This window comes from Pogona vitticeps, chromosome 1, assembly GCF_051106095.1.
Source record: "Pogona vitticeps strain Pit_001003342236 chromosome 1, PviZW2.1, whole genome shotgun sequence".
In the NCBI taxonomy this organism is placed as follows: domain Eukaryota; kingdom Metazoa; phylum Chordata; class Lepidosauria; order Squamata; family Agamidae; genus Pogona; species Pogona vitticeps.
The window spans coordinates 312,877,551-312,904,224 of NC_135783.1; the positions used below are offsets into that span (position 1 = coordinate 312,877,551).

Genomic DNA, 26,674 nt, shown 5'->3' on the forward strand with positions numbered 1-26,674 from the left:
ATTTCCTCACTTACCGAGGGCGTGAAAATGGCAGCTCTATGGACGATTTTCGCAGAACGGAGACTTTTCACCCCATAGGAACGCATTAAACAAAGTTTAATGCATTTCTATGGGGTTTTCCCACCCGCACTGCGATATTTCCAGATAGCAACGATTAATCCAGAACGGATTAACGTCGCTATGCGGGGCACCACTGTACTGCTAACTAAAGGAGCCACTGCACAATTTGACTATGTCGTGTCAAGTTTCGTGTGGCTTCATGATATTAATCTGCAGGTATTTGGGAAATATGGCAATTTTCTAACAAACCTTATCTAAAGGTGAACAAATAAAACAAAATTGTAGGCAAAAGCTATAATATAGGGTAACATTATGTGTAATGAAAATGCTTAAGTTTCCTCAACTGGTGAAACATATTTATACTTCATTAAACTTACTTCCACGGTCAGAAATTTATATCCATGCTCCTCATCCAAAGAGAAGTGCAGGGCAACAAAAGCATCAGAGCTGTTTCTACTGTAGTTGTGCAGAAGTGCAAAACCATTTCTGTTTTTGCTTTAATAAAAGTAAATTTACAAGGACTTTTGATTCTGAAAATATACTGGAAAACACAAAGGCCAATGCCTAACAAAAGCCCAGAAAGTCCAAGAAGATACATTTCTTAGTGATTGGGAAATTTCTGTGGGCCATCTCCTGCCAGCCGTCACTACTCAGAATTATGCAAAATAAATCATGTATGCTGGTTTAATCTGAATAAACTTGCTTTTTGGTTTTCTTTTTCCCCATTTCTGATGGGTCTTGTAGGGTTTATTTGCTTTTTGGGGTTCCCCCCCATTTCCGATGGGTCTTACAGGGTTTGTTTGCTTTTTGTTTTGTTTTTTTGCATTTCCGAAGGATCCTGCAGTGTCTGTTTGCTTTTTGCTTTTTTTTTTAATTTCTGAAGGGTCTTGCATGGTTTGCTTGCTTTTCTTTTTTCCTTCTGCTGGAATGGATTAATTGCGTTTCCGAGGGGTCTGGCAATGTTGTGTTTTATTTTGTTTTTTGGTGATTTTTTCCTTTGGTCGGAACAGATTAATTGCATTTCAATGCATTCCTATGGGAAATGGGGCTTTGACTTACAACCATTTTCAGTTACAACTGGAGTTCCGAAACCAATCAAGTTTGTAAGTCGAGGCACCACTGTACTGGTCAGATGTTTACCATAAATTGAAGAGTATGATAAATTTATTCGATGTAGTGTATGTTAAAACAGTTAATTACTTAGGTCCTCTTTACGTACTGCTACATATATGTAGACTCCCTATAAAGCTCATAGGAAGGCAACTAGTGGCAAAAGCATGTCTGAAGCATGAAACATTCTCACAACAGTGCATCAAGGAAGTGGTAATAGAATGCAGCAGTCAACCCACAATCATGCCTACAGTATTTTACCAAAATGCTGAATAGAAATGTAAAGGAAGCAGATAATATTCTTTCATTTATTTATTTATTTTATTTATTAGATTTCAGTGCATTTCCTGCTGACCTGTGTGATGTTGCTGGAAAAAGGGACTTATACCTTTTGTAGTCAATTCTTTTGTTTAAAATATTGTAAATTTATACAATAATTAAAAGTGTATTTTATGTAGGGTTTTTTGCATCAGGGCAACAACAGTCTACATAAAATACACTTTAAATTATTAAAGCATGCATTTATCAAACAGAATATATTAACAAGCATTTGTAATCCTATGAAGTAAATTTCCTACATTTGCAAAGGTTGTACTAGATTAAAATTGGGATTCCTTTGGATGCTGTGATTTTATAAAGAGCCATTACTATTTCCTGTCTCCAGATATTTGTATAAAGTGAAGCTGTTCAGGCTTAAGATTTATAATCAGAGCTTTTTGATTTCTTGAATAGGTGTGATCTTTCCAAATATTTTCTCCCAAACTCTAATAGCATATTTTGCTAACTTAAGAACTGAATCCACTGATCTACTTACTCACCTCTATATCCACCTAATTGAAAACATGCTCATTTAAAAGGCACAGTATATGCATGGAGGTGAAACATAATTCTGATACAAGGGGGTTCTGATAAGTATTGTTAGGAAGCTGTAACTGCCACACTATTCTACATATCCCCCCAGGAAGTCAATGCACTTTCAACATCTGTCCTGCAGCTTAAGTCCCTGCAAATAAAATTCTTCCGACTGCTGGTGTAACCACTCATTTGCAGCATTAGTTGCCTCCAGAATGCTCCCAAATCGTTGTCCCTTTAGGTGTTTTTTGAGTTTGGGGAACAGATAATATTCAGGAGCCAGGTTGGGAGAATAGGGTGGATGGTGCATCACTTGAAAGCCTAAGGATGTCAGTTTTGCCATTGTTTCATCTGCAGTGTGTGACGAGGCGTTGTCATGCAACAGAATGAGAACTTTGGAGAGCTTTCAACGTTTTTCCTTGATGTTTTGCCTCAACTTCATTAATAAAGTACAGTAATATTTTGCATTGATGGTTGAACCCTGTTGGAGGTAGTCCATCAGCAGAACTCCCTTCTTATCCCAAAAAACTGTTGGCATTTGCTTCTGCACCAATCTTTGCACTCGGAACTTCTTTGGCCTGGGGGAACCACTGTGCCTCCATTCCTTAGACTGTTCCTTTGTCTCAGGATCATAACAGTAGATCCATGTCTCATCATCAGTTACCAGTTTGCCCAGGAAATCTGACTCATTTCTTGCAAAATGTTCCAAAACAGCCACCAATGACCACACGTTTCCTCTTTTGTTCGGTTGTCAAAAGTTTGGGGATCTACTTTGCTGCCAGCTTTTTCATTTCCATGTCGTTGTAGATAATGGCACCAATTCTCTCACGTGATATTCTCAGATTTATAGCAATACTTTTGGCTGATATTTGGCGGTCCTCCATGATCATGTCATGGATGGCTTTCACATTTGCAGGCACAGAAACAGGCCTTCCACTGGGTTTCTCACTTTTAACACCGAAATGGCCAGTTCAAAAATTAACAACCCAACATTTAACTGTTGCATATGAAAGGCCACTGTCACCCATAGTTTGTGACATTTCATCATGGATCTGTTTTGCACCTTTCCCTTGGAGAATCAGGAACTTGATTATGGTCCTATGCTCTTTCACATTGAACTTTTCTGGAGGTGCCGCCATGTTCACTTTGGAATGGAAAATGGAAGTTAAGTTAAAATCATACGTACTGTAGTTGATTTTTGCACCATTGAACATAGATAAATTGGCCAATACAGACTGCAATTTATAGCTTCCTAGCTCAATTTTTTCTGGGTAAGGCTCAATACTTACCAGCACCCCGGTGTATCCCAAACATGCATTATCCATACGGATTTACTAAATTCAGGAAATGCATGAATGTGGTAAATGCAAGACAAAAGCTTACAATCTTTTTAAAATGACAAGCCTAGTATCTACCAGGAAAAAAAAACGCTGTTCAAGGGAACATTCTAGTATTACTTCATGAACAACATGCAAAGAGCAAACACCAGCAGTTATTTAACTTCATCCCATTTTTCTGCTTTGATACACACAGCATTAACAATGTCTGAAAACACAACTCTTTTGCCAATAAATAAAAATAATGTTCTGCATCCCCTCTTAACTACTTAAATATATTTGACTTAATACAATTCAAGCTCATAACACACTTCATACATTATTACAATCAGTCAAAATTGATAGAGAAAGCAGATGTGCAGATTTACAGAGACCATGTTAACCCTCTACCAAGAGCAAAAGGCTGGTGTTGTCCCCCCCCAAGAAGGGGGGGACAACAAGCATTCCCTCAGGCCACCCTTAAGGTTCAACAATATTGAGCTCATCAATTTGTCATTGGCTTTCCAGGAAATGTGGGGAGCAATTCTACCATGTTTCGTGGACCACTGGGCCCCACACATAAATATTTATTTCAAATGATTATTAGAGGGCACAAGGGGGCTCCCTCAGTTTAAAAAAGGCACAATTATTGTAAGAATGCTTGGGGTTGAGATGAAATTCCCTCCATGGTCAATAGATACGCATGTATGGACTCCTGATCTCTAGGCCTCACCCACCCCAGGCCTAAATAAATATATGAAGATTAATATATTACTCTCCTTCCATGTGCAGCCTACCTCCACCTACTGGCCAAAACTGCTGCACTGCTCATTAAAAAATAAAAAGAAATTTTAAGAAGGTCCCATAACCTTGGGAAATAGATCTGGATGCAGAGGAATCCTCCATGTCAGCAGCTTCTTTCCACTTGACATAGAGCATACAGCACTGGTTATACTCAAGAGGAAATCATTCTACAGAACTAGAAAAGAGATACCATTTCTCCACAGTGTAACCATTTATAGCAACAGACAGTGATACAATAGTTTTAAATATATGGATGTTTATATTTTAATGTATCCAACGGCTCCTTTCTATTTGTAGAACAGTCTTTGATCTGAGAGAGGGCTCCAATAATTGGCAACAAGGAGAATTTTCCCCTCATATCTTTCCATGTTGCTAAAGAGAATCCATCAAACTACCAAAGATGGGTGGCATACAAAGAAAACTAGTAGAAATCACCTATTAGTAGAATTATCTATTGGATCACGGCTCTTCCATCAATGGAACCACTGAATATGATGTATCTATTCATTAAAGTGTGTTCAGCAGAAATACTACAGTGGTTCAGATACTGCAAATAAATTAAATCTAGAAATATACACAAATACACCTCTTTCCCCACTTCAACATAATTTCAAAGAAAAGCAAAGGTTACATTTGGCAATGTTTATTAAAGAATCACATTTCATTTAAGCAATAGAATGTAGCAGTCTTGAAAATCTGCCAGAAACAATATTTGACTTAAGAAAAGGCAATTATGAAATTACTTCCAATAAAATAAAATTTAAAAAAAACCACACTCTTGCTTGTTAGTGAATGCTTTTGACTGGAAAAAAAAAACCCCAAGAAAGCAATTCAATAGCACGGTTAAAAAAAATCCTACATACACGCGTAACTCTTAAAAGCCTCATCTTGGTCTCAGTTGCCAAGTGTTGTATTTTCCCTTTTATTTACAATATAAATTTAATGCATCACAATGCAAACAATGATGCCATTTATTTAAAAAAAACAAAGTTATATGCAATTTATGATTACATTACTCAGTCAAGGGTACATTACTACTTTTTCCCCTTCCAGTTCAATCCAAGAGATACATTCTCTTTGCTAAACTAGACATAAAAACATGAAAAAAGGATGGCCACTCTTTATAAGAAGATCTTTCAAATTTCAGTAATTTTCTCAGCCACTGTTCCAAGACATACTCATTCTTAGTTTGTACTTTGCTGCTTTTCTCTTTAAGGAATAGGGCTGTGTATAGAAATGTGTCATGAAAAGAAGACAGCACCAACTACTGTGCTACAACCTGTTAGACTTAATTTAAAATATTAACTGGCAGATCCTGAAGTAAAATTTTGTTATTTCATCTACCTTTTAGTGTAAAGGCACATTATCGAAATAATGGTAGGTAAGAAAGATCAAACCTGAAACTTTTATAAAGCCACACAATTAAACTGCAAATCATATACACACTTCCATGTTAGTAAACTGCATTAAGCTCAACTGGGCTTACTTCAGACAAGATATGTACAGGATTGCACTTTGAAATACGCTTCTAATTTTATAGACTGGGGTCACTAGGCCATTATTTCTTAAAAATAATGACAATAACAAGCTGCCTTGGCATTGTATCTTCTGTTTTAAAAACAGATACCAGGAAAGGAAGTGCTATCTTGAAACAAATTCTTATAAGGAGTGGTATGGTGAAAAGTTGTTGATAAAATATTACAAGTGTCCAAAAGCAATGAATTTTATTTAAAATGTGTGACATACTTTTGCTAATTTAAACCTTCATTTTCTAATTTAATTATCTGGAGAATAAAATGACGTTTTAAAACTTTGCAACACAAAATATAGCCAACAGTAACATACAGGTACACCATTTATCATTTATTATATGCATTTTATATACATTTTTAAACAGCTGTACTCTTGCTATGTTGTACAATCTTAAAAATTTGCTGATTCATAGTTTGTAAAACAGAAAACTTACAAAACTCATCAAAACTTGCAAACTGATCAGAAAGATTTTTGTGGAAGACTAGAAAAAATACTTTATTGTCTTAATCATGCAGTTACACACAAAAAACCTTTTTGTTACACCATAAACTGAAGCACGTTTGAAAAAAAAAAGCAGAAAATAACTATTCCAAACACAGCCAATTTCTGACTCCTGATTCAACTACTTTTGCATTCTATTTGAACTGCAAATAAAAACATTTTCACTCCAAAAGTTCTGAAATGACTTTCTGGAATCAACTTTACTCCAGATGCTAACTGGAAAAAAGTCTGTCTGTAACTTTAAAAACTATTTCATGTCCCATTTTTAGTCTATTTTAGACTGTTCAAAGAGTGCCATAATAGATATACAGGGCCCCTTAAAACGCTACATAAAAAGAATATAAAGTCCAACAAAAAGTGAAATAAATAATAGGCCATTAGCCAGATGGGTAATCCTTGATAAATAATCTCGTAAATACAGTAAGATGTACAAAATATCACATAGTGATAGGATGCCAAGATTAATTTTAAAAGTTCATTGGGAAAGCTGGGGGTGCTTAGTTCCTTTGTGTTTCTTTTAAACATTTCTTTACAGTCCTTAAGGAAGCCACTAACTCAAAGAAGATGAATTAGCATCCAGGATGAAAGGACTAAGCTGAGCTCTGTTAGGCAACGAAGAAAACTGTATAGTCATAGGGCAGCAAGATCTCTGTGGTTTAGGGTACTATAATGCAGAAAAAACATCATCCATACAATCTTGAGCACTGTTGTGACAGGCTAAATATATAAAAGACATATAAAAACTAGAACTTTATCCAAATATTTTGTGCAACTAATGCTAAATATTTTAAGTTAATTCCTTTTTCTTTAAAGCAAAATAAAAGTTTAAAAGGGAATCTGTGGCATTTGACAGATAAACAGATGATACTAAGAGATGCAAAGAAAGCTACTCTTGGAGCTCACTTCCCCTTCCCCCACACAAGAGCACCACATTCCTAACCCTAAGGCAGCACAGAGTCCAAAATAAAAGTCTGTAATATCTGACTCCACGTTCGCTCAAAGACACACCTAAAGAACAGACAAACGCTCAGTTCATATCCAGTCAAGGCTACAAATACTGGTTTGCTCCCCCCCCAACCCAAAAATACAGTAATTACAGTTAAATGAATCAGCCGGCATTATCCACAAGATCGTGATTTGACCAGTTTATACCTGCCCCAAACACAGTCTCTGCTGAGGCTGGTCACATGTAGTGTCTCATTGGTAACCTTCTCAGTGATGGCAGTGACACATTTCCTCTTTTTGTCCAGGCAAACCTGCTACATAGGATGTAGGTTTGCTTTGTTATGTCACACAAATACTTTGGCAAGGGCATCAGCGCCTGCACTGGCAATATATGCTTTTGATGGATGGAAAGCTACATCATAAATGGATTCATCAAGCTTTTTCCTATGAGCTGTTATTTCTTGCACACATGTTTTGCTGTCCAGATTCCATAATCTAATAGAACAGTCATGGCCTGAATGAAGCAAAAAACAGAGTTAGGCTTTCAGACATGACAAAATGCATTGCAACAAAATCTGCTGGCAGTACAAAAGATCCTTAACTTACTTCCAGACATCAAGTAGATTCCATTAGGGTCCACTGCTAAACTTGTCACAGCATCCAAGTGAGCAACCATAGAATGGATCATTTTACCTAACAACGGGTACAGAAAATTTAAGAACTATTGAGGATTCATATTCTGACAGAAATACCATAAAACCCCAAAGAACTGCCTCCCTGGGTAGCACTGAGGTCCTTATATTCTAACATTTCATTTCTAACAAAGGCTAGCCAGGAATTCCATGAGCAGGGCACTAAAGTCATGCCTTATCCACGAATCTACCCTTCAGTTGCAATTAAGTGGAAGTATTTCAAAGAACCAGTTAGTTATATCATATTTAGATAATTATGCCAACTTTTATGAGATCTCTAAGATCTCCATGGTGTGACACTTACTAATTAGGATGGGAAAATGTAGGATTTAAGAGGTCTTTACAATTTAAGAACAAGAACAAAACCAGTAAATATATCTGCCACCCACTGAACAAAATTTCAAGACCATCCCCTGAAGTTCTGAATCCAAGGAAATAAGCAAATGTGAGAACAAGGAAAGAAAATATAACTTGGAACAACTACTCTACTAGCAGTTCCTAAGCTACAAGATATAGGTACTTCCTACTAGAGCTTTGGAAGAATAATCATATAAATCTTGTCCTTTAGCATATGACAGTTCTAACAATCACACCACAATCGGTAAGCTCTTACAGAGCTGCCAAGAGAAAGACAGTGAAACACACAGATGAGGAAGCTTAGAACTATTAGTAAAAGGCTAAAAGGAGGCCAGAATGTTGTGGACAAAAGGAAAAGGATGTTGGAACAAGGAATAAGACAAGGAGTAGTGAAAAAAGCAGGTGATAAGGGAAACCCAGGTGGAAAAGATACAATGAAAGCAATGAAAGTTGGGCAGTTCCAAGAGAATACATTTTCATTTCCTTACCCGTTTTATTGTCAAAAAACTTGATGTGTCTATCTTCATGAGCTGTTATTGTTACAGGAAGAGTTGGATGACTTACTACTCTGTTAATGTGATTGGTTGATGGTAAACCTGGAAAAAAAGGTGGGCAACAATCAACTGAAGCAAATTATATACAACTGTCAATAACAAGTTTCATGATTATATTCCAAAACTGTAAGGCTGAAAGCCATAAAAAAACCTACAGTAATGTAACTGCATTACCAAACTAGTCAAACTTGTGGTGTAGATTTTTATTATAGCTACATGTAAGAGCTTGTCTGTGTGCAGCCAAGGGCTGGATTAAATTTGATAAAAAGACACATTGGCTCAATACAAGAATAATGCACAGGCACAAATCACTCTTATAAGAATGTGTAATAGTGAGCTACATGTTCTCATGTCCCCTTCCTTTGTGCAGAAAGGAAAAGGATCACAGTCTCCAACTTCTGATTAACAGCAAAACATTTTTTTAAATGTGGCAAATGGTGTTCTGCTATACACTAAAATAGACACTTTTCATCTCCTTCTGTCATGCACAAAAGAAGCAGCAGCAGGAGAATCTGAGCCCAAGAGCAAAATCACTCTTTTGTTTTATATTCCAGCCCATATTATTTCAAAAGAGAACTTTAAATAAAGCATGTCTGCAAATAATTCATTTGGCCCATTTATTATGGCTCTAGCACCACAGAATTCATGTAATATTTCAGCAAGGTTATGGACCAATGAAGAGTAAGCGGACAAAAGAGAGCATAAAACTGCCACTTCCAATCCTTTAAGCAAGGAGTGGGCAAAGTGCAGCCTGTATGTGGCCCCAAGCCCTTTTTTGTAGCTCTCCAGAATTTTAATTTTAAAAAGAACAAATTGTGGTTTTCTATGGAAATCTGGCAGGAAACCATTCAATTGTCTGCTTATTCAATTCACTAAGTGTTCACTAAAAGAGGAAACTTTTAATTAGCACTTCTCTTAAATCTTAAGCCTTTTTTTAAAAAAAGAGGCTGGTATTTGTTATTCAAATTTAAGTACTTGTTATTTCAAAAGGGAATCATATGTACTCAAAAAGTCACTAGAAAGCCACATCCCTTCTTCTACCACAGTAACAAAATTTAAAGTGAATGGTTTAAGCTGGCTTAAAATTAATAATTTTTTTTATAAATCTCAGTTGGCAGGGAGAAATATCAAATAACATCACACATATAAATTAAAAAATGCAATGTAAAAGCTAACATTTTGCTAGACTTCCCCTTAGGCGGTGCCCCCTTTCGGCATTCAGTCTTTGGATAACTGCCCAACCAGAAACGTAGTCTTCAACTCTACAGATGTTGCCTACCCCTGCCCTGAGCAGAGGTGTCAGAAAGCACGTTTTGAGGTGGTCAAATTATTAATCTCCTTACTCAAAAGGAACTTGTGGCAGAGATAGTTCAATGTTAGCCTTCTTTTAGCAGGAAAGCAGGACAATCATGCCCCCTTCCCCATGTAGTGCCTCCCCAAGACCTCCAAAATGCACTCCAGAGAGTTAGGACACCCCTCCCCCCAGTTGGTTTTCAGACAATTCTGAGGACTTTAATGGGAGAGAAAGGAAGATAGATTGTTCTAGTGCTGCAGAGCCAGAACATTAATTCTGGCCTATGTCAGCAAAAAGCGTATCAGGGCTGTTACTGTGTGATATGGGCCATCTAGACCTAGCACATAATTGTTAAGGTACCAGTAAATTAAAATCGAAGTTATCCATGAACTAATGTAAAAGATCTATTTGAAAAGGAGTAGTTTATTATTATTTACATTAAAAATGCTAAATGCATGGCCTTGTCACAAAACTTCTGTTATGATCAAGTTTCAGCTGTAAAGATGTAAAGACAAAAGCTTATAAAATGTATTTGCAAAGGCTTTCACAGCCGGGATCTAATGGTTGTTGTGTGTTTTTTGGGCTCTTTGGCCGTGTTCTGAAGATTGTTCTTCCTAATGTTTCACCAATAGTCTCTGTGGCTGGCATCTTCAAAGGACAGCATTCCGACTCCTGTCCTCCGAAGATACCGGCCACAGAGACTGGTGAAATGTTAGGAAGAACAACCTTCAGAACATGGCCAAAGAGCCAGAAAAACACACAACAACTTGTAAAAGAGTGGTATAATATACCAGATGGGCGGGATATAAATCAAACAAATAAAATAAATAAAAACGGTTAAAATTTACCAGAATCTGTCTGAGAGGAAAGCAGGACAAGTGACTGGGATGTTTCCAAGTCGTAGATTACAGTGTTGCCAGTGCTAAAGGATGTCACCATATGAGCAGGATCACAGCCTATAAAATCAACTGATGTGGGTATTCCATACTCTGAAGCAGGAAAGAAACATGTTAACAGCAGTCATTTGCCAAAGCAGTATGACTCTTAAAATCATGTATTTTGTTGGAGATACAGACTAAAATAGCCTTTTAGTAGTCAGTACTAGAGATGGGGGTATTTGTATTTAAATACACCCACACAGATGGACTTAAGGAGCCTCGTGGCACAGTGGTTAAACCGCTGTAGTGCAGCTAAAACTGTGCTCACGACCTGGGGTTCAAATCCAAGGTAACCGGCTCAAGGTTGACTCAACCTTCTATCCTTCCGAGGTCGGTAAAATGAGTACCCAGCTCGCTGGGGGGGGGCAATGTGTAGCCTGCATAATTAAATTGTAAACTGCCCAGAGAGTGCTTGAAGCGCTATGGAGCGGTATATAAGCAGCACACTTTGCTTTGCTTTAATGAGGGTCCACTCACCTGTCCGCTGCTGCTCTGGCTCCACTCTCCCTTCCAATTGCTCCACAGTTCGTGATCAACTAGCCACTCCAGCCACTGCGAGCCTCCCTGCCAGGCTGACTAGTGGCTAGTTGATCATGAGCTCTAGAGCTATTGGAAGGGAGCGTGGAGCCAGAGCAGCAGCGGACAGGTGAGTGGATGGTCTGGCCCCAGGGGGCCAGATTCTTGTTATGTTCACCCATCTCTAGTCAGTACAATAGTATGAGCACATCTGGATTAGAGTTATATATTCTACATAAATATTAGGCAAAATCATTGGTTGTGGTTTTGTTTCTCTGTATTTATTAGGTATTCATTTAAAAAGTGTGGTTAAGTTTATTCCAACTGATGGATTGGCTACCCTTCCCAGAGCTTTCAAATTATAAAGTACTCGGAAGTGGTTTACCAATTCCATCTTCTGATGGCACTTTGAGACCATGCAGCTTGCCCAAGGCTGCCTCTTTTGCAGGCAGGCACAATGGGAAATCAAATTCCCAACTCCTGACTCCACAGTTCTAGCCAACTTGTTATTAACTGTCCTGTCCTATGCAAAACATAATGGAAGGGTAGAATGTAATTCTTTTAGTCAATAAATAATCATGTATCATAATTTTTTATTTTTCTGAAGAGTTATGTTACTTTGTCAGATTTCTTTTATTTTTTTAAAAAAATTACTTGCTTTCATTTCAAGAAAACTTTTAAAGAAGTAACATCCCAACTTCGTAACTTACCCCTATTTCCATTGTAAGTGCAAATACAGGGCACTTTTTCAGGTGGATTCCATAATCTAATACTGCCATCTGCTGAGCACGATAATAAGTGATTCTTTACACCACTGTAAGCGAGACCCCAGACAGCATCCGTGTGAGCAATTAATGTGCCAGCTAGAACGTTTGGCTCTACACAAAACAATACAAAAGAAAGAAAAAAGTCAATATAAATCATCATTTAATATACTGTGGGACATAAAGATTTCATCTTATAATAGTTAATCTATTAATGGGAATCACTAAATATCAAGAGAAAGCTTACCATATGTATCATAAGGATCAACAGTAGGGCTAGGCATGTTCCACCACTGAATAGCTGCATCAATACCACCACTGAAACATTGTTCTCCATTAGAACTAATTGCCAACGACAATACAGGTCCACTATTTTAAAGTACAAAAGCAGCATATTAATATTTGAAGTAAAGATCAAAAATTAAAACTTGACTTTAAAGTCACAATACATTATCAAGATAACTAATAATCTTCCTTATAAAAGTCACAAACAACCCTTTTACACACAGGTATTTGGTTACAATTTTATAGTTGATTTTACATATAAATATGGTTTCTGCAGCATTTAATATAAGGTTTTAAACATAATATTTTCAATTCCCTATAATATTTCTTTCTACAAACAGTATTAACTAACAACATTAATAGACTGATACCATCTGTTTCTATGCAGAAAATATGATTAAGCTAATGTTTAACAGGTCTGGAACACGATTTATAGTTGAAGCTTAACTTAATGTTTTGCCATCAGGTGAAAAAAAGATCAAAATCAAAGCCAAGCATCAACACCTGAAGCTGAAAACATTTAACCAAAACATTATGTTGTGACTTTCTCTTAGCTACTTAAATAAGTGTTTGGGAAATACTGAAATTTGAAATACTTACATATGAGCTCTAAATGTGTAGATAGGTTCCACATCTAAAGAGGCACTCCTAAAAATAAAAAAATAAAAATAAAGTGAAAAAGCCACATGTGAGCTTGATATCCCAAATATTACATTTCAGAAACTGTCAGAATATGAAGGACTTTAAATATATACAGTACTTACTTTTTGGCAGGAACTGTTTTTTGCAAGTTCCAAAGTTTTAGAGTATGGTCCTCAGAGGCTGTAACCAGCACAGGCTCTACAGGATGAAAAGCTAATGCCCGCACACCATCAAAATGGCTGCGTAGTGTATATTTAGGATTCCATGTTTTCCGAAAGGCATCTTTGTTGGCTGGTAACTGAAATAAAAATGCATAATATAAAGATATAAGAGGGGCATAAAACTAAGCATTTTTTTCCTTTGGTTTCCTTATTGAGATCTACATACATCAACCATATGAACAATACTTTTTCATTTTCTTAAAAAACAAAAAAAGTGTGTCAGCAATGCCTCTTGAGGTATCTGATATCAGAAGCTACCCAAAAGACCCAGAGGATTCTCTGTGACTAAACAATGCATTCTACTCTAACAAGCACCCACATCCTATCTTCCATTTTCCTGAAATCCTGTTTTTCTCATAGCACAATAGGAATAGTGAGCACATGAACCTACCAATGTTGGGGCCATCAACTCCCATCAATCTTTGTAACCAATAGGGTGAGGCAAGATAGGAAGTGAAGTCCAACCATGTGTTACGATACACCTAAACTTTGAACCACCTTTCTGTTAAATTACCTTATCTTTATTAGTTTCTGATTATATATTTTTTAAACATTCCCATTACAAACTCTTTTCCAAGAGAGGTTTAAGGCTTGGAAAGAACTCAAAACCATTAATCCAAACAGAAAAGAAGCAACTTTGTTTTATTCACATAGAGGTTTCTGATAAATTTATAGCTCCCATTAGAAGCAAGGGTTAGAGGCAGCTCTCATGTAGTAGTCTATAGTACTGTTTTGGAGGAATCCCTGGATCTTTGAAGAAGATTCTGGGAGAAACAGAGAGCTGCACAGAGAATCAGCAAGGAATGCTTGCCAACCCTCAGCAACCAACCGACACCCCCCAAATTTCTGCCAGTGCAGAAATCCCACAAGTGAAATGTTGCTCACGGGAAGTCTGGATCTGAAAAATAATTATACAATAATTGAAAATTTAAGGGTCAGCTACAACATCGTCTTATTAATTCTGCAGGTTTACCAACAATCTTATTTCATGTGTTTTTAATGTAGCCTTTACAGTGGACCCTCGACTTACGGAAGCTCCAAATGGTGCAGAATGCGGCAGCCAGACTTCTCAGTGGGGTGAGAAAATACCATCATATCACTCCCACTCTGGCTGCTTTGCATTGGCTGCACGTTCAATTCCGTGTTGATTTCAAAGTATTAATACTTACGTACAAAGCCCTAAATGGTTTAGGGCCTTGATATTTGGCGGAACGCCTACTCCCACCAAAATCTACCTGTATCACTCAATCTAGCCAGGAGGTGAGATTGAGGAGCCTAACACCGAGGGAGGCCTGGAAGGAAAAAACAAGAAACCGGGCTTTCTCGGCAGTGGCTCCTCGCCTTTGGAATAAACTCCCTCCTGAGATTCGTATGTCACCTTCGCTGGGCATTTTCAAAACCCAATTGAAAACTTGGCTGTTTAAGCAGGCCTTCCCTCCAGCCACTATTTATGTTTTTTCTTTTTTCTTTGCATTTTGAACAATTGATCATTGATGTTATATATTGATTTTATATTCAAATTGTTTTATTTTAAGTATTGTTAGCCACACAGAGTAGTCAACTGATCAGATGGGCAGGAAATAAATAAATAAATAAATAAATAAATAAATAAATAAATAAATAAATAAATCCATCCATCCATCCATCCATCCATCCATCCATCCATCCATCCATCCATCCATCCATCCATCCATCCATCCATCCATCCATCCATCCGTGCTGGGACAGTGGCTGCAGGTCGAAAAGTCCATAGGTTGAGGGTCCATTTCCCATAGGAATGCATTGAAAACCATTTAATCAGTTCCAAGCTGCTGGCTTTCAGCTTCTTGGGCTTCAAAACCCCCTCCGCTGCCCTGTCTCCTGTCCCCTTGGCCTTCTGTCCCCACAGGGACAGAAGGCAGGGGGCACTGGGGACGGGAGACAGAGGGCAGCGGAGACGGGAATCAGAGGGCAGCCAGGGCGGCTTTGAATTTCCCGCACTTTCCCCCTGCCTTTCATAGGTCGACGCTCCGGCTGCAAGTCGAACCAAAATTTTGTGGCCGGAGCTTTTTGTACCTCAAAATTTTCGTAAGTAGGGAACTTCGTAAGTTGAGGGTCCACTGTAACATTAAAAACAGACATAAACCCAGTTTCATACTGGGTTTATGTCATTGCTAGAGCAATGTACTTTCCTCTTTTTCTTTGTGGTGCTCCCCAATGTTTGTAGTACCTTCCCCAGTACTGGAAGGTACTACAGATATCTGGTAAGGTTTTTAAAACTTCATAAGACTGCTCCTGTATTGGTTCCCCTGGCAGAAGATGTTTTGTGGGTTCCTATACAATTTTTTAATAATTATAAACTACTGAATATATGGCACACAACTGTATATTCTAAACATGTCAGTTATTCTACAAATGCATTACTATTAGATGAAAACAAAATTACACTTACGTCATAACTATAGTCTGCATCATTAGCTACAGTCAAGTCTGCAAGGTCCCCAAGGCCCAGTACACTTAACAATACGTCATCTGAACCCATAATAAATGACTTGCCCCCTCCAGATGGAAATGTTATTGGCTCAGCTACAAGAAACAAAAGATAGTTTATTAGATTATGCAGTTAAAATTTTGAAGATGGTAATAAATACAAGTAACTAAGCAAAATATTATTCAACAAGTCTGTAATTAAGACAAATGTCATTTTACATCTAAATAGCTGTCTAATTTCCAATATAAGTGTACCAATTAGGAAATCCTTCTGTATTTGTTGCCACTATCAATATGATGTAATTATCACCACCAGATTTCCAGCAGCCAGGCATGATGGGAATTATAGTCCAAAACATGAAGGGGAACGCTGCTAAAATGAGCTGAACTTTTAAATTAAGCTAGCCAGAAGCTTATGTCCTTTTTATGCATCGTATCTATTTGCCAACTTCAAACCAGCAAGACTAAATATGGCACATAAGCAACACCAGTCTTGTTTTACATTCACTTACCCTTTCTGATGTAATTTCTCTACATTTTAAAATATTTTTCACTGAGAATACTAGGTGGAAGCAAACATTGTACAAGAGCTCGATTTACAGTACAACAATGTATCCCTCCTGTCTGCACCTAATTTCTTTTCCAACTCTGTTCCAAACAAACCCCCAAAGCTCCAGCACAGATTCTGAAAGTACATGTAGGCTGCCTACTCCACTATCTGAAGCCATTCCATTAGCAGGAAGACTGGATAACATTTAGCATCTTAAAGCAATCAAAATAGTGTCATGGAGAATAATTAATTCTACTGCACCCTTCTTGATTCTAAAAGTGTACATTCAAAGGGACTAACCCGGCCTGCCTTCTCTTTCCAGAGAAAGACAGCATGTAAATATTAGAAATAAATATATAAATAACAGAATCCGATTTACACGATATTTCCCTGGAGAAAGGTTGAGACCATACAACCCCCGGAAAGCTGCTTTATTATCAAAATGGTATAGAAATGGTTCTTTAGCTTGCAAGGGGAGGGGGGAATTGGAAGCAAGACACCATTGGACTTTAGTCTGTTAGGCTGGGGGTGGGCAAGTCTGGTTCCAATATAATGTCTTTATTTAAATCCAAAAAGCTGCATGTGTTATGTGCTGTGTTATTGTCAAAAAACCTGATGTGTCTATGTGTTAAAGGCCTATCACTCTGTCCACAACACCACACAGGGTATCCTTCAAAAAGCTAGGATGCTTTAAAATCCCTCAGTTAAAGAGAGAGATTTCTTCACAACCTTTTACCTTCCTTTTCAAACCATCTGCAAAAGAAAGAAATTGATTCCTCCACATTTATTTAGAATTTTCAAAAGAAGATTAGTATTCCTTGGAGAAAATTTTATTTAACCCAGCTGACATTTTCATATGAACATTTTCAGTTTTACTTTAGCAATAAATATATATCCTGTTTTCCTGAAAATAAGACAGGGTCTTATATTAATTTTTGCTCCAGATGACGTTTTATTTTTTCATGGTACACCAATCTACATTTATTCAAATACAGTACTTCATGTTGTCTTCTTCTAGTTGCTGCACAATGGTGGAAGGTGGGGTTTCACTTAACTGGGGCTTATTTTGGGGGTAGGACTTATATTATGAGCATCCTAAAAAATCACATTAGGGCTTATTTTCAGGTTAGGTCTTATATTAGGGGGAACAAAATTATATGTATCCTACAAACATCTTCTTCACTTGATAAACCCAACTTACTGAACAAGCCCGTTAGAACTCCTTTAAAAACGTGCATTTAAGATGCAGAAAAAATAATTTTCATTATGTTTACTTATTTTTAATACAAATTCAGGACATCTATCATATTACAAAAACTTTAGTCTCTTGTATTTTCTATGTTTTTTAAAATTAATGAAACTCTACTAAAAAGAGAAGAACAGATAAATAACCAGGAGATTCAAACACATGCACAGCATGCAATTAAACTAAAAGTAAATAAAATGAAATAAAAATTGTGCTCTGGGCTTTAATAGATTATAGAGATGGTAGCAGGAAAAGAAGGCAAAGTGCAAAACAAGGTGCTATTTTGACTCTCATGCAGTGCGCCAAAAAAAGGAGCGGGATCAACATGAGATAACTGAATCTTGCACTCCAGGAAAATAATGATTGATTCCCTCTATGCATCACAAGCAGACCCATTTTGCACTAAAAACCCTGAATTTTATGAAAATTACTTTTTGCTCCAACATACTGACTCCTCAAAAATATTTTTAAAAACACTGGGGTATAGTGAATTCATTATAGTTCTGTACATATATAGAACAAGACTGACAATATCTAATCTCCACAATGTACTGTTCGGGAGCTAAGATTGTATACAGATTCAAGACAAAGAACAGCAACAGCACATTAATAGAAACGGATGTTGAAAAGTTTATGTGAATCTGTTTTCTCTACACGTTGATTCTGGACTTCATAGCTTGTCACTTAAACATCACCATCTTAAGGGTTCTGAGTTGCAACCAATGAGTACCAATGTGGGGAAAGGTTTCTTACTCATTCACTTCAACAGTTATTTTAAGGGCTGTGATTTTATATATATATAATAAGAAAGACAAATTCAGATACTGACTCTAGTAATTCAAAATAAAAGTTGCAAAATGTAGAGCGGTTGTCTGCAGCAGAACCAATTTGCAAACAAGACATGACATGTTCATGTAAAGCATTCAGTTCAGAGGGACTATGCGTGGTTTTAAAATAAGACCTTCTGAAAACAAAACAAGTAGGTGAATTTGTTGTACCTTCCTCTGCTCTTGCACCTTCATGATCAGTCATTCTAGAAGAGGGTGACCTAGACTGATTAATGACTCCTGTAGGGATGTGGGGTAGCTCATCATCGCCCAGATCAGCTATCATGTCGTGCAGTTTTGTCCTGTTGACCCCTGTAAATTAATGTCAGCAGCAAAGATTCATTTGATTGCTACCGCCTGACATTATTGCTATTTACACTCCCTGTTTGCTTGCTTAATGTGATTTCACTAATATATATATCTATATATACTAAAGTAGAATATGTATGCTTCCATAATGATGTTTTGGAAAATGAATTAAAATTAATCTCTGACTTTAAAAGGAGGATTTAGACTTGGCTTTTTCTTTGTTTAATTACTGTGTTCTGCTTACAGAGGGAAAAGAAACACTTCAATGTGTGAACTCTTTGTAAAAAAAACTTCAAGAAAACAATTCTGGAACAACACAGGTAATATAATTAGATCCAGTGTTTATAGTAAAAGCTAACATCATTGCAAAGGCATAACGCTGGCTTACCAAAAGGGATGAAAAAATATATAGACAATTAGGTGATTGGGAGGCAACAAACATTTAACTTTCCCCCTTGTTTTTTTTAAACATTTGGACAATTTAATGACATTAGATGTACATATAAAGAATATATAAACCATTTAAACTAAACATCCTCTGCTTTAAAATAATTCAAAGTAAGCCAGAACTCCCCAGATAATTATTTAAAATGAAAAATCATAAGTATAGAGAACAAATTCAAGCTAGGACGCAGAATCTCTTTTTTCTATGTTCAGTCAACAGGACCACTAACGAACATTCTTCCTTCTTTGCTGGATCACTATCCAATCACTTTAGGAGCCAATATGACTTTTCCCAATGATTTAGTCCTTAATTACACTTTTCACTGCAAAATTGTTACAGATCTAGCTAGAACATACAACAACAGAACAAGAGAAAACAGTGGCTGAAATCCTTTTGCTTTAACTTACACTGTGAATAAGGCTGATAGCTTCATCAGCTGTGATTTTTCAGAAATTAAAACTATGATTCCACCCTGAAGGTTCCAAGGCTCGCTTACGTTCCCTTTCATCATGGGAAAGCCACTAGGGGCTGTAGGATGGGGGGAGTGTCTTTAACTTCTGACAATCACTTCCACCAGCACAGGGTGATGCCTGCCGACCTGTGGCCAACAACTTCCTCATGATAAGCAGTGTCCCATTTACTGGTCTTTGACCGTAATAAATTCATTCATTCAAGCAGCGTCCCAAGGGAACCTGTCAGTGGTTTGTTAGATACTTTTAATTACATAAAACTCACTGTTGCCAATTATGTCATCAGCCTTACATGGAGTAAGTTGAACAACTAGATTTTAGCCATGTCTTGATACTGCAGGAGTTGGAGCAAGAGAGAGAGAGAGAGAGAGCGCAAAGATACAATTTGCTTCTTTAAAAAAACAAGCAAATAAATAAATAAATAAATGGAGCCCTAAATTTATACTGTATACTAAAGAAGCTATACTAATTAAAAAGCATCTAATACCAACAAAATAAGTATGTGTGAATTTAACATCACTTTTGCAGGTCATGAATAGTTTGGTCATTTACCTTACACACTAGCGTAAGCAGGTCTCACTCTAGACTCATCTAATCAGGTAAATACGATTCCATCAGGAAAAAAAAGGCAGATTGGCCAAGGCTCAGACTACGTGGCATGTTAAAAACTAAATAAGATAATCACCTTTACTTTTAATCACCAGTGTTGAAACCAGTGAAAACTTAGATCAAAACAAGTAAGATGCATAAGCATACTCCCTAGCCACATTATAATTAGTAACAAAAATCTCAGCCCCTTTGTCAAGAGAAAAATAACATCTCCTGACAAATTTAGAAGGCCTCATTCTGACCTAAAGTGCCCAATTTCTAGTTAAGCATCTTAAGATGTTTTACATAATAATGAAAGAAAAAATTTCTATCAGAATGCCGCTGATGCAGCATCAGCAAGAAGAAACGAAAACAGAATTGAGTAAAACAGTGAGAACCCTGCACTTGTACAGGGAGAATGGAAAGGATGGGGCTTCTATTTTCTACAATGCTCCAAATGAGGAACTATACAGGGTTGCTGTCTTTGTGAGACTTTGTGTGTCTCACAAAGAACAAAAACAATGGCAAAAATTGGCTGCAATGTTTTAAATAAAGTCCTGATGCAGACAATGTAAACAGCATGTGACAGTGGTCTAGTGAAACCAGAACCATGAGGATGAAGTAGCAATCTGGCAAGGCATTCCTCTTAACACGCAGTTTTGAGAATACATCTACTTAGCAGAAGCACTGTGTGCACCTTCACACCATTCTTACAATACGGACTACAGACTGAGTGAGTGTTGTTCATTTACAGTTTTTACACTTCTGTTTTGTAATGTATCAATCTCTCTGGAAAAAAATGTAATTGCTTATTCCATTTTGTGAATAATTTTGGAAATTATTCCATGTCAGGAAGCATTTCACCTGGTTTTTTTTCCCCTGAGAAAACATGAACAGCATAACTTAGAAACAGACTATGTCCATAGCTTCCATAATGACAGGGAAGGGAGCTAAGAGGTATATACAACAATATCCAAATTCTTAGATGAAACATGGGAAGTTGCAGAATGACATCTTACAGGCCATGTATCTATAGTGCCCATTAGAGATGTATGCTTCGTATCCAATGGATACATGAAGCATGGCAGCACAGGTACCCCGGAGGTCCTGCCCACCTGGAATCAGCCCGGTCCACTTACGGGGCTCTGCACAGCATGTGCATCTGTCATCGGTGTTGTGCCAACTGCAGTAATAGTCCTGCTAGCATTTCCCATCTCTCCCCACAGCTGCACTCCAGTCAAGAGCTGGAAAGACAAATCTCCCTGTTCAGCGGCCGAGTGGGACTACTGCCATGATTGGTATGATGCCAATGTTGAAAGAAGTGTGTGCCACATAGAACCCTATAAGTGGACTGGGCTAGTTCCAGGGGGCAAGAATGAACATGTGGACACCTACCCGTGCTGGCATGCTTCATATTTGTATCCTCTGGATATGAATACTAAGTACACGTCTCTTTTCTTTCTTTAAATTTTTTTTCTTAAATTTTTTTCTTTTTCTTTTTTCCCCTTTTTACCTGGCCCCCCTGCTTTTGTTATTGGTAAGTTGTGCTATGTACAATTTTTTGTGTAATTTTATTTGTTGTTTATTTTTGTTGGAAGCCGCCTAGAGTGGTCATGGCACCAGATAGGCTGGGTATAAATTAAACAAACAAACAAATAAACTAGTGCCCATTCTTTTAAAACTAAAGGCTGATGTAACTGCTATGTTTTGCAGTGGTTCTCAGATACAGATTTCTTAGTTTCTTTGTCAAATGAAAAAAAAATTCAACAATGCTGAAAATGTTGGGAGAATTTATAAAAGTAGGGATGCTCGATTGCACCACAAATAATAGCTTCTAAGGCTTTGAAGTAGGCCTTTGTATTGTCCAGTGTTTTTGCCTGAAGACTGCTGGATCTAAATTAAATAATGGTATGATATTTATTGTGAAGAGATTCTACTGTGTTCCTTAACAGCAATTTCATAGCTATCATGGTTTTTAAATGAAACCTGAAGTCCTTAGTAAGGAAATGGTGTAGTCCTCATTCAGGAAATGTGATTTGTTTCTATGTTCTCTAAAATGCAGCATCCTGTGAAGAGCCCAACCAAGAAGAGGAACATGACAACTTCTACAAACATGACAACTTCTACAAGTAAGTGATTCAAAAGCTGAAGTCTTTCTGAAATCAGTGTACAATTCTTCTACTGATTAAAATTTTCAGTACTGCTGTAAGTAGAGATTTGGCCTTCATATTATTATGCAAATACAACAGGTGGCCAGCTTGATGAACACCCACCCTCAGACCCCACCAGACCACTTACTGTGTGGCCGGCATAATCTTCTGCACTAAAATTGCAGCAATAGCTTGGCTGCTGCAGCCCTGCCTCCCTATTTGCCTAGCCACTCCAGCAAGGGGGCAGGATGACAAGTCTCCCTGCTCAGCAGCAGAGTGGCTGGGTGAGTAGGGAGGCAGGGCTGTGGCAGCCGAGCTACTGCTGTGATTGAGACTCAGAAAATGACAACGACCACACATGATTCAGCAGGGAATATGAATACAAAGCCCCCATATCTAGTTGGAAGTCCAAATTACTTGTATCAAGATAAGAACTGTAAGTTTGTTTTCCTTTTTCTTTTCATTCTTCCAAAAAAGATTATGTATTTTTACTTAAGGTAGCTTTCCTATCATGAATTAGATGAATTCTGTGAACTTTATTTTATTATTATAAAGTTTTATTTTTGGGGTTTCATCACCTGGAAGATATCATGTACCAAAATCATCAGCTCTCCCAACTTTCAAACAGCTACCATCCTTCCTATACAATTTTTAGTTGTCTGAAGAACTGCACTGTGGATCTTTTCTACAGTTTCTCACAATTTTTCACCTTTAGCCAAAAATGTACACTATTTTATCCAACCTACTTTCAGGATATTAAACATATCCATAGCTCTCCAATACACATGTGTATAAAGCAGTTTAGATTTGGAATAATGGACTGAAATATATAGTGCAAGTGAAACAATTTTACAAAAGAAATCTAGGTATTTTCAGCACAGGATGACGCTACATAACAGGCAAGGAGAAGGCAAGAAACGCCATTCAAAGTAAGGTAATTAGTATAAGGTTAGGTAAACAACACAAAGAACATGCAACACTATGTTTCAAAATTTAAAAATCCATGCACGAATTCATTTATATTAAAATCTGCATATAGAGTAAACCCAGTTAGATCTTTTAGAATATTAGAAATTCCTTTTATGACCACAACTCCTAAAGTACATATTTTACAGGACCCAATTATCAATAAATGTAGCCATGACTAATGTGTAAAAAAAATCCATGGAATAGACATTAATCTTGTATTTCCGTAAGATATTACCTGGATAGGTCAAACCCATGCTAAAATCAGCATTGGCCAAAAAAATCTAGTTTTTCTTCACCTTTTTGCAACTTTCACAGTCAATGCAGCTGTTCTGGAGGCTACAATGCAAAGCCTCTATGTTTGGGCAAAAAATATCTCTGGCTCTTCCTGAAGTGTGGTCCTCTCACTTATATCAACTTTCTGTTCTCATTCCATCTTGTGCCACCACATACAGTGGTGCTTCGCATTGCGATGTTAATTCATTCGCTGTAGAATGAAAACATCGTAAAGCAAAATTAAAAAGCCCATAGAAATGCATTAAAACCTGTTTAGTGCGTTCCGATGGGCTTAAAACTCACCGTCCAGCAAAGATCCTCCATAGGGCGGCCATTTTTGCTACCTGTCTTGCGAGGAATCCATCCCTAAACACAGCGGGGAACCATTTTATTTACCCGGCGGCCATTTTAAAACTGCCGATCAGCTGTTGGAAAATTGTTGTTTTGCGAAGAATCGGTTCCCGAAGCAGGGAACCGATCATCGCAAAGCGAAATTCTCCCATAGGAAACATCATTTTGCAAAAGCGATCGCAAAAAGTTCATCGTAATGTGATTTCGTTGTTAAATGAAGCGATCATAATGCAAGGCACCACTGTAACTTATGCATCATTCTTCTAAGACATAAACTGGGGAAGGCATAATTGTTGCTGATCATCATCATCTTAATAAATATCTAGTGAAGAAAGGCATACCATCTTTCATCATCATATTTAGCTTGGGAGAGATTAAACTTCAACGATAAATTTCAGTTAGAAGTCAGATTTGCCAGTTCCTTCTCACTAACAAAACCCCCTCAAATAATCCATGAATTTCAGGGACCAGGGACAGGGGACACTTTGGCTCTTTCATGGTGACTTTGTAGAAGCAGCTCAGGTTTTCCCTGCTTCCATCAAAGCCCAAGACAAAGTAAAACCAAGCCCACCCCATCTCTGTGTCTTCTGTCATTCTCTACAGCCCAGAAGAAAATTAAGGAAAAGATCGTGCCCCTGTTACAGAGTCCTCTACAAGTGTCAGACATTCTGTAGGAGGGCCTGGGTTTGCACAGCTTTTTTTGAAGTAAGTGTTAGAAATATGAAATGAAACAAGACTTCAAGACCTTGGAATACAGAAAGAATTATAGGGACAGGAGGGGGTAATGGTGGTGATATAAAATTGTTGGCTAAGCAGGTAAAGCCATCAATTAATAAAAATGTGTTGATGAAAATTCTATTCTTTCCATATACTTATTAGGAAACAAAATAAAACAAAAATATTTAGGTTTGGGTAATTAACAAAGTCCAAAGATATACTACAAAACTTAATCAGAACTAATTTCAAAGCATCATTGCCTTTATAAGCTACTTTTAAGTGGTACTGATGCAGCAAAGCATGTTCACCTTCCAAACTTCATCCTAGGCTCCAATTAAAAACAAATTCATTTTAGATAAGATTCTGGTCTGCAGATTTATCAGACGGAAAGTTAAAGTTAGTTGCCCCCCAAAAACGAAATGTTAAGATGGAGGGGGAGGGGAAGAGAATACACTTTAAAAAAACTGTTGTCTACATGAGTCAGAGAACTGTTTCAAGATTCAGAATCTGCACTTACTCTTTACCCCTTTCTTTCCCTTTCGCTCCTTCTTGTACTGTTCCTTCAGTTTAGTTATTAGCCCTTGGTCTACATCCCAAACCTCAGCAGTTGGGGACAGGTCATCTTTGTCTACATGCAGCATGTTATTGAAAGAAAAATAAATCAGCAGTTGGCAATCCAAGCTGTTTGTGAATATTACAAGTTAATCAATAGGAAGTGTTATTCATTTACATTTCAGTATTGTAAAGGTGCAGTTTGTTATAGTTTTGCAAAGTGGTCTAATTTTGCCATAGATTTTCTTCACAAACTTTATGATAACATATCAGCAATGAAGAAGAATTTTGAATTTCTGTTATTACCAATGTGAACAAAATAATGGATTAACACTAATGCATTAAATTACTGCATCTTTAGTGAGACAATATTAACAAATTATTCAGCCAGATCTGAATAAGCAAATAAATATTTTTCATGCAATGCAACTAGAATGCAAACAGAATTGTAAGGACCTTTTTTTCCATGAAACTACCATGCAATTTTGTTCTATTCTTATTCTACATGCAGTAAGATCTACTAAATCTAAAACAGATCAGAATATAAACACAGTTCAGGGATATGTTCATCAATTTTAAATCTTTAATGGTAACTCAAAACATTACAAAATTATTTCAGAATTTTACTGGTTGAAATTTCTCTCTCTTTTTATGTTAAAAAAGCAGACAAAGATTTTTTTATTCTTAAACCCAACCATCCATGGCAAATGGGGAGGGAGTGAACTAAGGAAAGAGGCTTACTTCAGTAATTTAGGAAATTACCAAACATTTAAATTACAAAATATATTACATGGAAACTCCACTGACAAAACTGAGTCTTGTATGAATATATTTTGGTATAATTTCTATTATACTGTATAGCCAGCCTTTTGAATTCTAATACTTATCGTAGAGCATCAGTACCAGCATAATAAATCAAAAGAGACTGCAGAAAAAAACTGGGCACTTATTTTATACAGCAAGTTCAGTATAATGAACCTGCTATTAGAATGATTTAAGGGCGACATCTATAAGTTCCAAGTACAATTTAGCACCTATCTGCTTGAAACTAAGCCCAAAGTGAACTCAGTGTACTTGCATGTAGACAACTGAGGGTGTTACTTAGAAAATGACTGTTTTAAAGTCTGTTTCTCTGAACAGAGGGTATATAGTGTTAGCAGTTGATTTCCTACACAACCAAGTACTTTTCATTCATTTAATTTTGTCTATGCACATGTCTACAAAATAGTCCACACTTTTAGCATAATACCCCATGATAAAAGCTATATGTAAGGAAGGTACAAGGCTCCTTCCTCTCCATCACCTTATAAAGGTGAGAAACTAGTAAAGGACCAGGAGCTCCCAACATACCTACTGATGAAAACCGCAATTCAA

General features: G+C 37.1%; 1 protein-coding gene across 4 annotated transcripts in view; it reads right to left on the reverse strand.

The window, feature by feature from the left end:
- Positions 1–4,769: 4,769 nt before the first annotated feature.
- Positions 4,770–26,674, reverse strand: part of STRN3 (striatin 3) — a 59,194-nt gene continuing 37,289 nt past the window's right edge. Inside the window, exons 8-18 of one of the 4 annotated variants that reach the window (XM_020788449.3) lie at positions 25,266–25,376; positions 18,648–18,788; positions 15,816–15,949; positions 13,286–13,461; positions 13,122–13,169; positions 12,484–12,605; positions 12,183–12,350; positions 10,867–11,007; positions 8,659–8,766; positions 7,728–7,814; positions 4,770–7,635 (exon numbers count right to left, since the gene is read on the reverse strand). In XM_020788449.3, the coding sequence (XP_020644108.3) occupies positions 7,466–7,635; positions 7,728–7,814; positions 8,659–8,766; positions 10,867–11,007; positions 12,183–12,350; positions 12,484–12,605; positions 13,122–13,169; positions 13,286–13,461; positions 15,816–15,949; positions 18,648–18,788; positions 25,266–25,376 (1,406 nt within the window). In that variant the 3' untranslated portion in view covers positions 4,770–7,465. The remainder of the gene's footprint in view (positions 7,636–7,727; positions 7,815–8,658; positions 8,767–10,866; positions 11,008–12,182; positions 12,351–12,483; positions 12,606–13,121; positions 13,170–13,285; positions 13,462–15,815; positions 15,950–18,647; positions 18,789–25,265; positions 25,377–26,674) is intronic. The other 3 variants (XM_072986332.2, XM_072986333.2, XM_072986334.2) reach the window with 3 other exon arrangements.